The sequence below is a fragment of the Lepus europaeus genome, chromosome 2 (assembly GCF_033115175.1).
Source record: "Lepus europaeus isolate LE1 chromosome 2, mLepTim1.pri, whole genome shotgun sequence".
Lineage (NCBI taxonomy): Eukaryota > Metazoa > Chordata > Mammalia > Lagomorpha > Leporidae > Lepus > Lepus europaeus.
This window is the reverse complement of record NC_084828.1, coordinates 155,665,238-155,678,292: the sequence shown is the minus strand read 5'-3', so window position 1 is coordinate 155,678,292 and position 13,055 is coordinate 155,665,238. Positions and strand designations below refer to the sequence as shown.

Sequence of the window (13,055 nt, the reverse complement as noted above, 5' to 3'; positions counted from 1 at the left end):
TCCCATCTGAATCTGATAATCAAATATAAAGGATGTTGCTTTTATTTCAAACAAGAGCACGTTACAAAGCATTGATATAATCACCCAAGACTGGCCAACCCTTGACTTGTGAGGAAAAGCTATTCCCTGCTGTGGAGCCAGACCCAATCTCCATTGTGCGATAGGCAAGGGGAAGCAGGGGAGCTGCAAGTCAGACTGGAGGCTTTGCTTTTTCCCTCTCTGCAGCAGGGGTAAACCTCAGTGCTGTGTCAGACCCACAGGGTGCCACAGGGCAGCCTGCCTTGTGCCTGCTGCCAAGGATCACGCTGCAGCTGTTCCTCACTCGGAACAGGAAGCGCACTGTCACCAAGTGCTGTGACCCTCGCTAAGCTCTGGCTCCGTCTATCACTGGCCTGCACTTCTAGTGCGAGTCCTCACATGCCCTGCCGTGTGCATGGGCAGGAGCTGAGCAGGCAGCTAACATGTCCCTGCACTTTAGACTAGAAGTAAACATCACAGCCTCTGTAAGATTTCTGCTATTCAAATGCCTTTTTTATTCATGGGAATTTGGGGTCGAGGCTCAAGAGGAGGTAAAATTAATGAGTGCAATGGAATCTGTTGGATTGACTAATGTGCAAAAGGCTTATCATTTAAAGCTGGTTTCATCTTCCAGAATCTTGAGTCCAAGAGTAAGAGCTGATTAGATGAGTGTTGTCCAATAGAAATTTAACTCAAATCACATACATAAACTTAAATATTCCAGTAGCCACATTAAAAAGGTAAAAGAAGTAGGTGGGGTTAATTTACTTAAATTTATACCAAGGTATTATAAGTTAAAGATGTACTCAATGTAAAAGATGACTAATACACACATTCATAGGGCTGGGGTTGCAGTGGAGGATGGCCCAAGACCTTGGGACTCTGTCAGCCATACAGGAAACCTGGAAGAAGCTCCTGGATCCTGGTTTCAGCTTTGCCCAATCCTGGATGTTGCAGCCATTTGGGGAGTCACTGGCAGACGAAGATCTGTCTCTCCCTCTTCCTAACTCTTTCAAATAAATAAATAAATCTTTTTTAAAAAATGCACATTATTTTGTCATGGTAAGTCTTCAAAGTTGCACTTTATACTTGCAGCACACTGCAACTCAAACCAGCCACGATTCAGGTGCTGGGTAGCCACACGTGGCCAGAGGCCACTGTGTTGGACAGAGCAGGTAGAGAGTGCAGATTGCACATTATGAAAGCTCCTCTCCAAATAAATGTAACTAGTCCTCTTTTTAGGATTACTGACTCCATCAAATATTTATCAATGAAGGAATAAACCCAATTATGCTCCAGGAACTAAATATATAGCAAACTAGAGAAAAAGTCAGCCTTAATCACAGTTCAGTACAGAAAACCAACAAGAGTATATAATTATAGTCACATGAGAAAGAACATTGCAATAAAGCTGCAAGATAGCTATATTCTCTCTCCAAAACCCTCGAATAGTCAAACTTGGAGGATAAGCACGACTCCTTGGGAAAAAATAAAGAAAAGGCATTGCAGGTGGTACAGGCCTCCAGATCAAACGCAGGGGTTGGAGGAAGTTTAGAGATGTTTCAGAGAACAGGGACCAGCCTGGTGGCCAAAATTCAATGCTAGTGATTGGGGAAATGTCTAGAAGGTGCAGGGGTCTGAATGGTCCAGCACGCTCACTCTGAGGACAATGGGAAGCTCAGAGGGGTTAATCATATTCAGTCACAACTTTCTGGGCAAGCCAGATGTGCAACAATGCAGATGGGAATTCCAGGAGCTGCCATAGACATGACCAAGGGAAAAAGGGAACAGGTTACATTGAGGAAGTGTTTCAGGGATGCACCTTGAGGGAGAGTCTACAAGACAGAGGAAGCTGGGTTAACTAAAATCAAATAGGGCCAATGTTATCACATCAACTCCTTTGTCCCAGACTCACAGCTCCTGACAGCTCCGAAAAGGCTGCAATAGCCAACAAGGGATACCCAGAGCCAAGGGGAATAGCGGACTCGAATCAGCTGCTACAGTACATGTGTAAATGGGAACTGAGGCGCAGTCCTGCAATAGAAGTTGACACGGGACTTCCCTTTCACTGGGTTTCCCCTTGTTGTGCTTTCCAATTCTTTTCCTGATGCCTCCCAATTCTATGCTTAAACAATGGGCCTAATCATGTTTTTCAAGCATCCCTGTTGTTTAGGACAGGACCATGCGTGTGCACAGGGAATCCCAAGCAGAGAAGTTCACGTCGCACTACCTAGGCATGCACAAAAGAAGGAAAGCCTAGCTAGCAGAGCCAAGGAAACCTGAGTAACACTGGAGCTTGGGTATACACGAGCCCTTTCAGAAGGAAGGAGTCCCTCAAAAATAGAAATTCGCAGGGCTGGTGCTGTGGCCTGGCGGGTAAAGCCACTGTCCGCAGTGCCGCCATCCCATATGGGCACCAGTTAGAGTCCTGGCTGCTCCACTCTTGATCCAGCTCTCTGCTATGGCCTGGGAAATCAGAGGAAGATGACCCAAGTCCTTGGGCCCCTGCACCCATGTGGGAGACCTGGAAGAAGCTCCTGGCTCCTGGCTTTGGATCAGCACAGCTCCGGCCATTGCAGCCATCTATGGAGTAAACCAGCGGATAAAGACCTCTCTCTCTCTGCCTCTGCCTCTCTGTAACTCTGCCTTTCAAATAAATGAATAAATCTTTAAAAAAAATGGAAATTCAGAATTAAAAGTCCATCTTACCATGCTGGCCTGATTCCAAGCCCCTTCAATGCCTGCAAGGCATTTCTTCATACTAGTTTTCTCCTACTTAATCTATAAAGCTTCCTTCCACCTCCCAATTGCACAGGCAGATGTGAGGCATATTTCTCCTGCCATCTTACTCACAGAAATTAAAATAATAAAGCCTTTCTCTCCCCAATGGACTTGATTCATGAAGCATGACTGGGTTCGTTAGTCAGCAGGCAGGGGACCCATACATTTGGGGAAAGTAATTGAATGTGAAGTCTAGGTAAATGTAGGCAAAACAAAGGAAATGTGTTTGACTCAATAATGTGCCTAAGTAACATTTTTAAGACTTATTATATTTATTGAAAGTCAGAGTGACAGAAAGAAAGGAAGACAAAAAGAGAGAAAGATATCTATTCACTGGTTCACTCTGCACATGGCCACATGGCTGGGGCTGGGGCAGGCTGAAGGCAGCAGCCTGTAACACCATCTGAGTCTCCTACATGGGTGGCTAGGGTCCAAGTACTTGAGCCATCTTCTGCTTCCCCAGGCGCATTAGCAAGGAGCTGGATCAGAAGTGGAGCACCTGATAAAAAGCCTATGAGAGCATTTCAGACATGGAAAGCCAAGACACTGTGGCAAAAAATGACCTACATGAAAGATCTCTGTGAGTGGGATCCCAGTGGAAAGAACAGGCCATCAAAGAAGGAGGTACCTTTCTCTGAAGGGAGGAGAGAACTTCCATTTTGATTATGGCCTTGTCTAAATAAGGTCTGAGTCTGTGAACTCAAGAGGCTTCCATAGCCTTGGCAGCTCATGACAAGAGCCTTGGGTGATCACTGACGTCATAAACAAGAGTGTCAATTGTTAAATCAACAACAGAAGTCACTGTGTACTTGCTCCCCATGTAGGATCTCTGTCCTTAATGTGTTGACTATGAGAATTAACGATGGGGGCCGGCACTGTGGCTTAGTGGTGAAGGCACCCACCTGCAGTGCCGGCATCCCATATGGGCACCGGTTCAAGTCCCAGCTGCTCCACTTCCAATCCAGCTCTTTGCTATGGCTTGGGAAAGCAGTGGAAGATGGCCCAAGTCCTTGGGCCCCTGTGCCTGTGTGGGAGACCTGGAAGAAGCTCCTGGCTCCTGGCTTCAGATCAGCACAGCTTCAGCCATTGTGGCGAATTGGGGAATGAACCAGCGGAGGGAAGACCTCTCTCTCTCTTCTCTCTCTCTCTCTCTCTCTGCCTCTCCTTCTCTCGCTGTGTAACTCTATGACTTTCAAACAAATAAATCTTTTTTAAAAATTTTAAAAAGCCTTCAAACATTTAAGAGAAATACCAACTGAGACTTGTCTAAGAAGGCTCCAGACTGAGTTATTACTCTTATCTCCTAGGTCGACAGGACTTGAGTGATAGGCACACAGGGTCTGTTTCACTTTAGACATCTGGAGCAAAGCTTGTACAATCCTTCGCTCTTTATCTGTACATTCCTTATCTATTCCCAGAAGTGTCCTTAAAATTAATAAGCAGCATTCTTTCCAGAGATGCTCCCTGTCTCTAACAACGGCTGTAACCAACCAAGTTCTAAAGAAAGTGATCTCTTCTGGGAGTTCACCCCTGCCCACCAGAAGCCCACCTTCTGGGGCCAAGCCAATGTACGTTCACTATGTAACGATAAATAAAAGCTTGCTGTCATGGAATACACAAGTTCTGACTAGAATTTGAGCACTACAACCCTTACCAAGGCTCATTAAATGTCATTGAGTTTGTGTCTCCTGGGTCTAGCTCATTCATATAATGCCCTAAATAAACATTATGTTAACCATTTTACAGAGCCTGCTCATTTCTAACAATATTAGTCAAATTTCATGAGTATATGCTATGGCACAGTTCAATCCCAAACTGACAACAGAAATTCCAATTGTGTTGTGATCCCAAAGGTTTGTTTCCTTCTTTTATGGTTATAGACTCAGACTGCTACCTACATCAGCAGTCCCAAAATAAAAAAAATTAAAAAATTTAAAAAAACCTTTACTAATATTAAAATAGGAAGAAATGTCAGGCTAAATGATGGGCTTGCAAGAAATGCTTAACAAATTCTTGTCAATGGAATTTGATCAAATAATTTCACAATGGACTACAATATTCTAAGCCAGCACTATTCAATTAGAAATGTAATGTGAGCCCTACAAATTTAAAGTTTTCTAGTAGAAATATTCTAAAAAGAAACAGGTGATATACATTCTAATAAATTTAATTAATCCAACATATCCAAAATATAATTTCAATATGCAATCAATATGAAAAATGAGGCATGGGCACTGTGGCACAGCAGATTAAACTGTCACTTGAGTGCATGGAATGAAATCCCACGTCCGCCTCCAATCCAGCTTCCTGCTCATGTACCTGGGAGGCAGCAGATGATGGCCCAAGTAAGTGGGGGACCTGTGTTGGGGACCGGGATGGAGTTCCAGGTTCCTGGCTTCAGCCTGGAGCAGCCCTGGCTGTTGCAGCCATTTGTGGCATGAACCAGTGGATAATTTCTCTCTTTGGCTCTCCTTCTCTGTCACTCTGCCTTTTAAATAAATACATAAATTTTTAAAAACAAAAAAGAAAAAAATGGCAGATATTTCAATTGTAAGAAAACAGAGGAAGAAAAGGGGGACAATATTTTTAAAGCACCTATAACTTCATTACTGTGAAAAACAACCAGTTAGCAACTCAACATACATCCTTCTAGATCTTTTCTGCTTTTTTAAAGATTTATTTATTTATCTGAAAGTCAGACTTATAGAGAGAGGGAGAGACAGAGAGAGAGAAGTCTTCCCTCCATTGGTTCACTCCCTAGGTGGCCACAATGGCCAGAGCCGGGTCAGACTGAAGCCAGGAGCTTCATCCAGGTCTCCTAGGTGAGTAGCAGGGGCCCAAGTACCGGGGCCATCTTTGGCTGCTTTTCCCAAGCCATTAGCAGGGAGCTGGACCAGAACTGGAGCAGCTGGGACAGGAACTAGGGCCAGTGTGGATGCCGTCACTGCAGGAGGTAGCTTAACTTGTTGTGCTACAGCACTTGCCCCTAGACCTTATCTCTATTCTTGTATACTAAAATATATGTTTGACTATAGTATATTTGGTCTTTTCCCTAGTTCCAGTCGTGGAGATCCTAAAAGCCTCATACCTTATCGAGTGATAGAAGTGCCTTTGTTGTTCACGAGAAGACCCTTTGAATCACTAATGAGGTGAGTTAGGTGAGACAGCCCAGGAGGAGGCTGGTCCTAGACAGACTAAGTGATGAGAGGATTAAAGGATTGGACTATTCCACCCCCTCCTCCAGCCTCCTGGGAAGGTGGCAGTTAGTAGTGGACAGGGAACTGTGGAGATGAAACTCCATAAAATTCTTCAAGGATGCATTTGATGAGCTTCCAGACTGCTGAATACATAGATGTGCCTGGAGGTATGCTCCCGGCCCTGACCTCCACACCTTGCCCTACACATCCCCTCATCTCACCATCATCTGTGTCCTTTATAATGTCCTTTCCCTGGGGCCAGCGCTGTGAAGTAGCGGGTAAAGCTGCCGCCTGCATTGCCAGCATCTCATATGGGTGCCAGTTCAAGTTCTGGCTGCTTAACTTCTGATCCAGCTCTCTGCTATGGCCTGAGAAAGCAGTGGAAGATGGCCCAAGTCCTTGGGCCCCTGCACCCCCATGGGAAGACCCAGAGGTAGCTCCTGGCTCCTGGCTTCGGATCGGCGCAGCTTCGGCTGTTGCGGTCATCTGGGGAGTGAGCCAGCGGATAGAAGACCTCTCTCTCTCTCTGCCTCTCCTTCTCTCTGTAACTCTGACTTTCAAATAAATAAATAAATCTTTCTAAAAAATGTCTTTTCCCATAAACCAGCAAATTTAAGTGCTTCCCTGAGTTCTGCGCGCCACCAAGAGAACTGTCAAGACCACGGATAGTGTTCATGGAACTTCGTCTTAGACATAACGGGTCAGATGCACAGGTGTCAGGCTAGAACGTATCTGGCCTCTGAAGAGGGGGCATTCTGGGAGGCAGCGGGCCCTCAAACTGCAGGATCTGACGCCAGGTGCAGAATGGAATGGACTCAACAGGATATCATGTGCCATTTAGAAGGCTGGAGAACTGGAGAACCTAGTCAGTTACTCTATGTCGAGTGGGGGTAGAGAAAAAGGAGGCCTGCTCTTTCTTTAGGACTTTTTCTAAACTAATAAAATGGGATTAATCCCATGAAGCATGAGTGCATGACTCCTGAGTCAGAATCCATCATCTGGGGATCTGTGTTCTCCCAGAACGAAACTTGGGGCCGGACACACGCAAGCTTGTGCCAATCAGATCCTCTCCACTTGGGATCCAAACCCTGCACGGACTCAGAGAAAGAGGCAACTTTGGGCTGAATCATTCGGTGCCAGCAATCGGGACAGCAGGTCCAGGAATTTCTGCAGCTGAGACTCAAGGAACAGAAAACCTGTTTTCCCATTGTTTTCAGCTTCAAGGAAATACTTGTACCCTTCTTATAAACACTATTTTCCTATTTAAATAAGACATAGTTTAAAGATGTTTGAAATGAAAGAACTTTGAATTGTAATATTACTGCTAATAACACATCATAATATATCTATGGCCAGGTACCATTTTAAAATGTTTACATGTGATTTCTCATTTATTTCTCACAATGATTCTATAAAATAGATACTGTTTTTATAGGTAAGAAGACAGGGATGGAAACAGCCAGAGGAAATGTGTCACCACACCTTGCCTTGGTATCGCCTCCAAAACTTCTCCCGTGGCCGGCAACCCAAAATCAGTATTACAGCAAAACCACAGCCCAGACCTGGCACCGGCTGTAAACACCCAACATGGTTGCCGACTGCATCCTGAGATGACCTAAAGCCTATTAGAATATTATTTACCATGATTGACACTCCTACTGCCATTATGTACCTTATGACATGACACTTCCAAGATTTCCTAGGAGATCAGAAAATGAGCAGTCACCAAATTCCTGGAAATCCCTCCCCTTTCTTGTAACACTCTGCCCACAGCAGAGTGTATTATCCTTTCAGATAATACAAAGGGATGCTCCCATTCCCTCTGAGTCTACTTTCACTCTGCTGATAAATCTTATTTGTCAGCTAACTTTTATCTTTGTTTCATCCTCAAATTCTTCTGTGAGTCAGAGAATTCCTCAACTCCCCGACAATATTATTTCAAAGCAGAAAAAACTGAGATTCAGGCAGATTAAGTAATGTTGCCCTACACATAGCTACTGATTTTAGCACTAGGGTTTGAAATTAAGCTGAGTGGTCCTACAATTTAGTGCTAAACTATAAAGCCTCCAAATAAACTGCTTTAAGACCAATTCTTTGTTAATAATTTAAGAATGTTTTCCCACTGGAAAACATCTCTTTTTTTTTCAACATGGTCATATTGGATTTGTTTTTAGCTTTCTTAATTCAATCAATTATCTGCTACATTTGGATATTTACATTGTTTCTTAATATCACAAAAGGCTACAGTAACTGTCCTTTTAGTTTAATTTGAGGGCATATCTTAATGTATACATAGGTTAAATTTCTGGCATGGATTTGCCAGGTCAAGGGACATTTACTTTTTCTGGATTATGTATTGGCAAATAAAGGCATTTATTTGCAAAGTTTGTTAAGAAATACAAAAGCAAACTCTTTCTTGTGAAACATTTTTTTGTGCCTTGGGGAATTCAAGTGTTGTTACATGCTCTGAAGACAGTCTGCTCAGCTAAGAAAGAAGTTACTGTTTTAAAATGTTAATTGATGTAGGGATAATAGGATTTCCCAATCAATGCCTAACACAGTTCAAGCCCAGAGCTTAAGGATTTCTTGATACCAGCTTTTTATTGCATAATATTGCCTAGGGCAATTCTAAGTGGTATTCACTCCCTTCTCATAGATTAACTGTGAAGACAGGTAAACAATAAACAAAGACAGTTCTGCAACCTCTGGAATCTCTCTTTAGTACTGACTGCTTCAAAATTCAGAGCCTAGATTATTAGTTACAACCCAATGATGTTTTATCAATGTGTTTACTTCTCTTGGGCAATCAGTGCTCTCTAAAAGTATTTCCTGTTTCAGAAAGTTACTCCAGTGCAGTGACTTCCTGGGAAACTCGCACTACTTTTTTGCTCTATCAGTATTGAAATACACTCCTGCTGAGTATAAACTCCAGACTTGACCTAACAACACACTAATCTTGACGACTGATGCTGCGCCATATAATATCAGCAGAAAACTCTGGAGAACAAGATGATGGCAAAAGAAGCCTCCCACTTCCAAATGGTCAGGTGGAAAGAACGCTCTACCCAGTGCCATGTTCTTGTAAATTGGACTTACAGACTTTCGGGGAGACTAGGTAACTGAAGGCAGAAAAATAGAATGCTCCAGGATCTTTTATGAACTGTCATTTTAATATCTAGAAAAAAACTAACTCCCTACCTACTTTATCTACTCAAATAAAATATCATTTCCAAAAAAATTTTTTTTTAATTTCATCTATTTATTTCAGACAGACAGAGACACACAGAGAACTTCTAACCACTGCTTCATTTTCCAAATGCCCACAAGAGCCAGGACTATGCCAGACCAGAGCCACGAACTGCTATTGTAATCCAGGTGGCCCACACGAGTGGCAGGAACTCTGCTACTTGAGCCATCACTGTTGCTCCCTAGGGTCTACATTAATAGGAAGCTGGAGTCTGGATTTAAACCCAGGTACTCCAATGTGAGATGCAGGCATTTTAATTGCTAAACTAAATGCCCCTCATCTTTCCCCCAAAATTTTTATCCTAAAATTCACATTAGGACACAGAACAACAGATTGGCATAGTCCTGTTGAGTAATTCTGACTCACTCTAGCTTGCCATACTGACAATAATTATTTTCCAAGGACAAATACGATGAAAGGGAAAGACAAGAAAACAATTCTGGAAACACAATGAAGAATAACTCCAATGAAGAAAGAGTTCTTAAATACAGGAAACTAATGAACATAAAGATAGAATGAAGCACTCTCAGAAAGTTCAGGAAATCAGAAAATAATAATTATTATTTTTAAACAAAGAACAAGCTGGTTGAAGTTTCAAACCTAGGATCAAAGACCCTAAGATTTCCCCCACCCCCCTACCATCAGAATGAATCAGGACACATTACTTATTCTAACTGATTCACTTGTCACTTTTCATCTTATTTAGCAATCCCAAACCCAACCTAGCTCATGTTGAAAGGGGGAAGAGACAATAGGACATCAGAGCAAACAGTGCAGGGTTTGTCTCTCACATGAAGCCCTCCAGTAGCAAAATCCTGAGATCAGAGAGGTTTTTATAGTTGGCATCATAGAGAAATAAACCACGTTCAGGTTGGGTTACCCCACAGAATTCAGTAAGTTAGCACTCTAAGGCAAAAACGAACTTGTTTCTTTATGGTTTAGGTACTTACCTAGGGCATGGCTACAGCTCCGACAGGACTCCGTTAGACTGACGATTATTTGCTGCAGATCGGCTCTGGGGGGAGTAGGAGAGGGGTTGGGGTTTTTCCAGCCATTACATTTACAGGACTCCTCAGCCTGCAAAGGGGATAGAAAGAGAACATTACGTTACAGGCACCCTGGGACTGTATGTTTTACATGAGGACAAAACTAGTTTATGACACTTACCTATCCCACAGGAAAAACCAAAAGAGAGAAAAGGCAAAGGGGGTGCTTGATTTAAGTATCCTGGTTTCTGTTTTGTGTTCTTTTCTGCTAGCTGGAATCTGCATACTGGTAGCCCAGACAGCTCCACCTGCATTTTGCTACCACTGCCCCCTTGTAGATATCCATGAAGTGGCCAGTTCCAACACAGTCCATGCAAAAGCTTCCTGATTCCCCTCAAGGTTGAATCTTGCAGGCCCCAAGGCTCCAGCTGCAACTCTACCCCACAGATAAGAAGGGAAACCCATGGAACTGAGGAGTTAAAATGAGGTGATAAACAGAACACACCCAGCACTGTGTCTCTCCCAAGTCTTTTGTGGGCCCTCAGTTTCAGAAATGAAGGAGATCCCTACTTTTTTTTTTTTTTTTCTTTGACAGGCAGAGTGGATAGTGAGAGAGAGAGAGAGAGAGAAAGGTCTTCCTTTTTGCCGTTGGTTCACCCTCCAATGGCCGCTGCGGACGGCGCATCTCGCTGATCCGAAGCCAGGAGCCAGGTGCTTCTCCTGGTCTCCCATGCGGGTGCAGGGCCCAAGGGCTTGGGCCATCCTCCACTGCCTTCTCGGGCAACAGCAGAGAGCTGTCCTGGAAGAGGGGCCACCGGGATAGAATCCGACACCCCAACCGGGACTAGAACCTGGGGTGCCGGCGCCGCAAGGCGGAGGATTAGCCTGTTAAGCCATAAAAAATAGAGAAGCCCTAACTGCGTAGTCTGGGGTTTCTTCCCAAGTGTACTAGAACACTTAATTATTTAAACAGCACTTGATAGAAACCTTCCTTAACGTTGTCTATACACTTCCCTCACTTTGCAGAGAAGACTGGATGTGAGTTTAGCCTTTTTGCAATGACTGGGGCTATGAAGTGGAGGGCACACATGGAAAGATGATCAATGATTCTACCAAGCTTCCTACCATACTGTATCCTAAGTATGGAAGCTACCATGCTGCATTGAATAACACTACCATTTACAATTCTTCTTCCCTTGCCTACTCTACTCTACCACTCCATCTCTCTCCCCATTTATTTATTTCTTGCTTCAAGTCTGCTGTGGCTGGGAAACCAGAAAATAAGTTGGTAGCACAACATGCAATACAGGCTAATGCACAGTGATGAGAACCTTCTATGTACACTCAATACGGCAGCCACTGGCCAGGTGTGCCTACAGAGCACTTGACATGTGGCTAGTACAAATGCAAGCACACTGCAGAAGTAAAGACCAAATGAAGAACACTTAGTGCAAAAACAAAAGAGTAAAATATCATTAATATTTTTATATTGGCTGCATATCGAAATAGTTATTTTAGACACATGGGTTAAATAAAAGAAATTCTAATTAATTTGAGTTGTTTCTTTTTATTTTTTAATATGGCTACCAGAACAGTAAAAATTACAGATGTGGCTCACATTATACTTCTAGTGATCAGCACTGATCTGTAAAACAAAATGTGCACATTTCTGGCTTGATTTTTGTGTTCAGTCTTTGACTGTCTCAGGTCTCTTCTCCCTGCTTTGTTTCCCCACAACATGTACTAGATGGCTGAAATGAGTAGAAGTCTGAGTCATAGAAAAGTTCAGAATGGCTGCCGCCTTGACCTCATACATAAAATTCCGCAACAGAGACAGTTTCTGAAGCTTGTGCATGAGTATAAGAGAGCAAGAAAAGGAAGAAAAGGAAGAGCCAACACAGAAGACAAATATTGAACATAAGAGCTTTTCCGTGGGCCCTGTGAATCTGGCACGCTCAACCTCACTACTTTTTCCATTTGGTCTCTGTAAGAATGGAGAAAGCAGGGCCAGGAGAAGGGCCTTACATCAGCAACTCCAGAGCTACAACCTAGAGTGAGTGGTTCCGATGACCCCCCTTTGTCAAGGCATCGGGCAGGACCCACATTGCTCTGTTACTAGGCTGACCTCGGCAGGAAGTCACCCACCTCCTCAGAGACTGCAAACTCGTCCAAGACAACATTCTTGAGGGAAGACTTTCATGAGAACTTGCACTCACAAAAGTGAATATCCCACCCCAAAATACGCCATTTTGTCCCAGGAATTCTGAAGAAGCTGATACAAGAAAAGCTCTCTACCCTCCCCTATATTTTCCTTAAAAGTAGAGTACAAATTTGTAGAGGTGTCCCCCCTTCCCTGTCTACCAGGCAGAAGCTAATCACCAGGGACAACTCAAGACCCTTATCAGAAAGACAAGCCTCCCAAGGAGACTTGTTAAAACTAGCCTGTATCTACCATTTAGTCTCCCCATGTTTGCTTTCCATAGTTTGTCTCTACAGCAAAGTCCTTTTCCTATGTCTTTTCACTTCTCAAAAAAATGTACTGTCCTTCACTATATTTAACAAGTCTAAGTGCCAACCATCCTTTTGACCTACTCATTAGCAGAGCTTCCAGACTCACGCACAACACACATGTTAAATAAACTTCTTTCTACTTTGCTCGTACTAATCTGTCTTTTGGTAGTCCAGTTTACAGGGTCTCAGCCAGGGAATAGATGTAGAGAGAACAGTTTTCGTCCTCTACAAAAGTATCTCCAGGGTCTTCCTGGGGATGGAAAAAAAACAAGCCCATTGTGGACCAACCTCTCCTAGTAGCATAACACATAGTTC

General features: G+C 43.4%; 1 protein-coding gene across 1 annotated transcript in view; it reads right to left on the bottom strand.

The window, feature by feature from the left end:
• Positions 1-13,055, bottom strand: part of KAT2B (lysine acetyltransferase 2B) — a 126,017-nt gene that overhangs the window by 85,374 nt on the left and 27,588 nt on the right. The window contains exon 2 of the mRNA XM_062215193.1: positions 10,194-10,320. Within this exon, the coding sequence (XP_062071177.1) occupies positions 10,194-10,320 (127 nt within the window). The remainder of the gene's footprint in view (positions 1-10,193; positions 10,321-13,055) is intronic.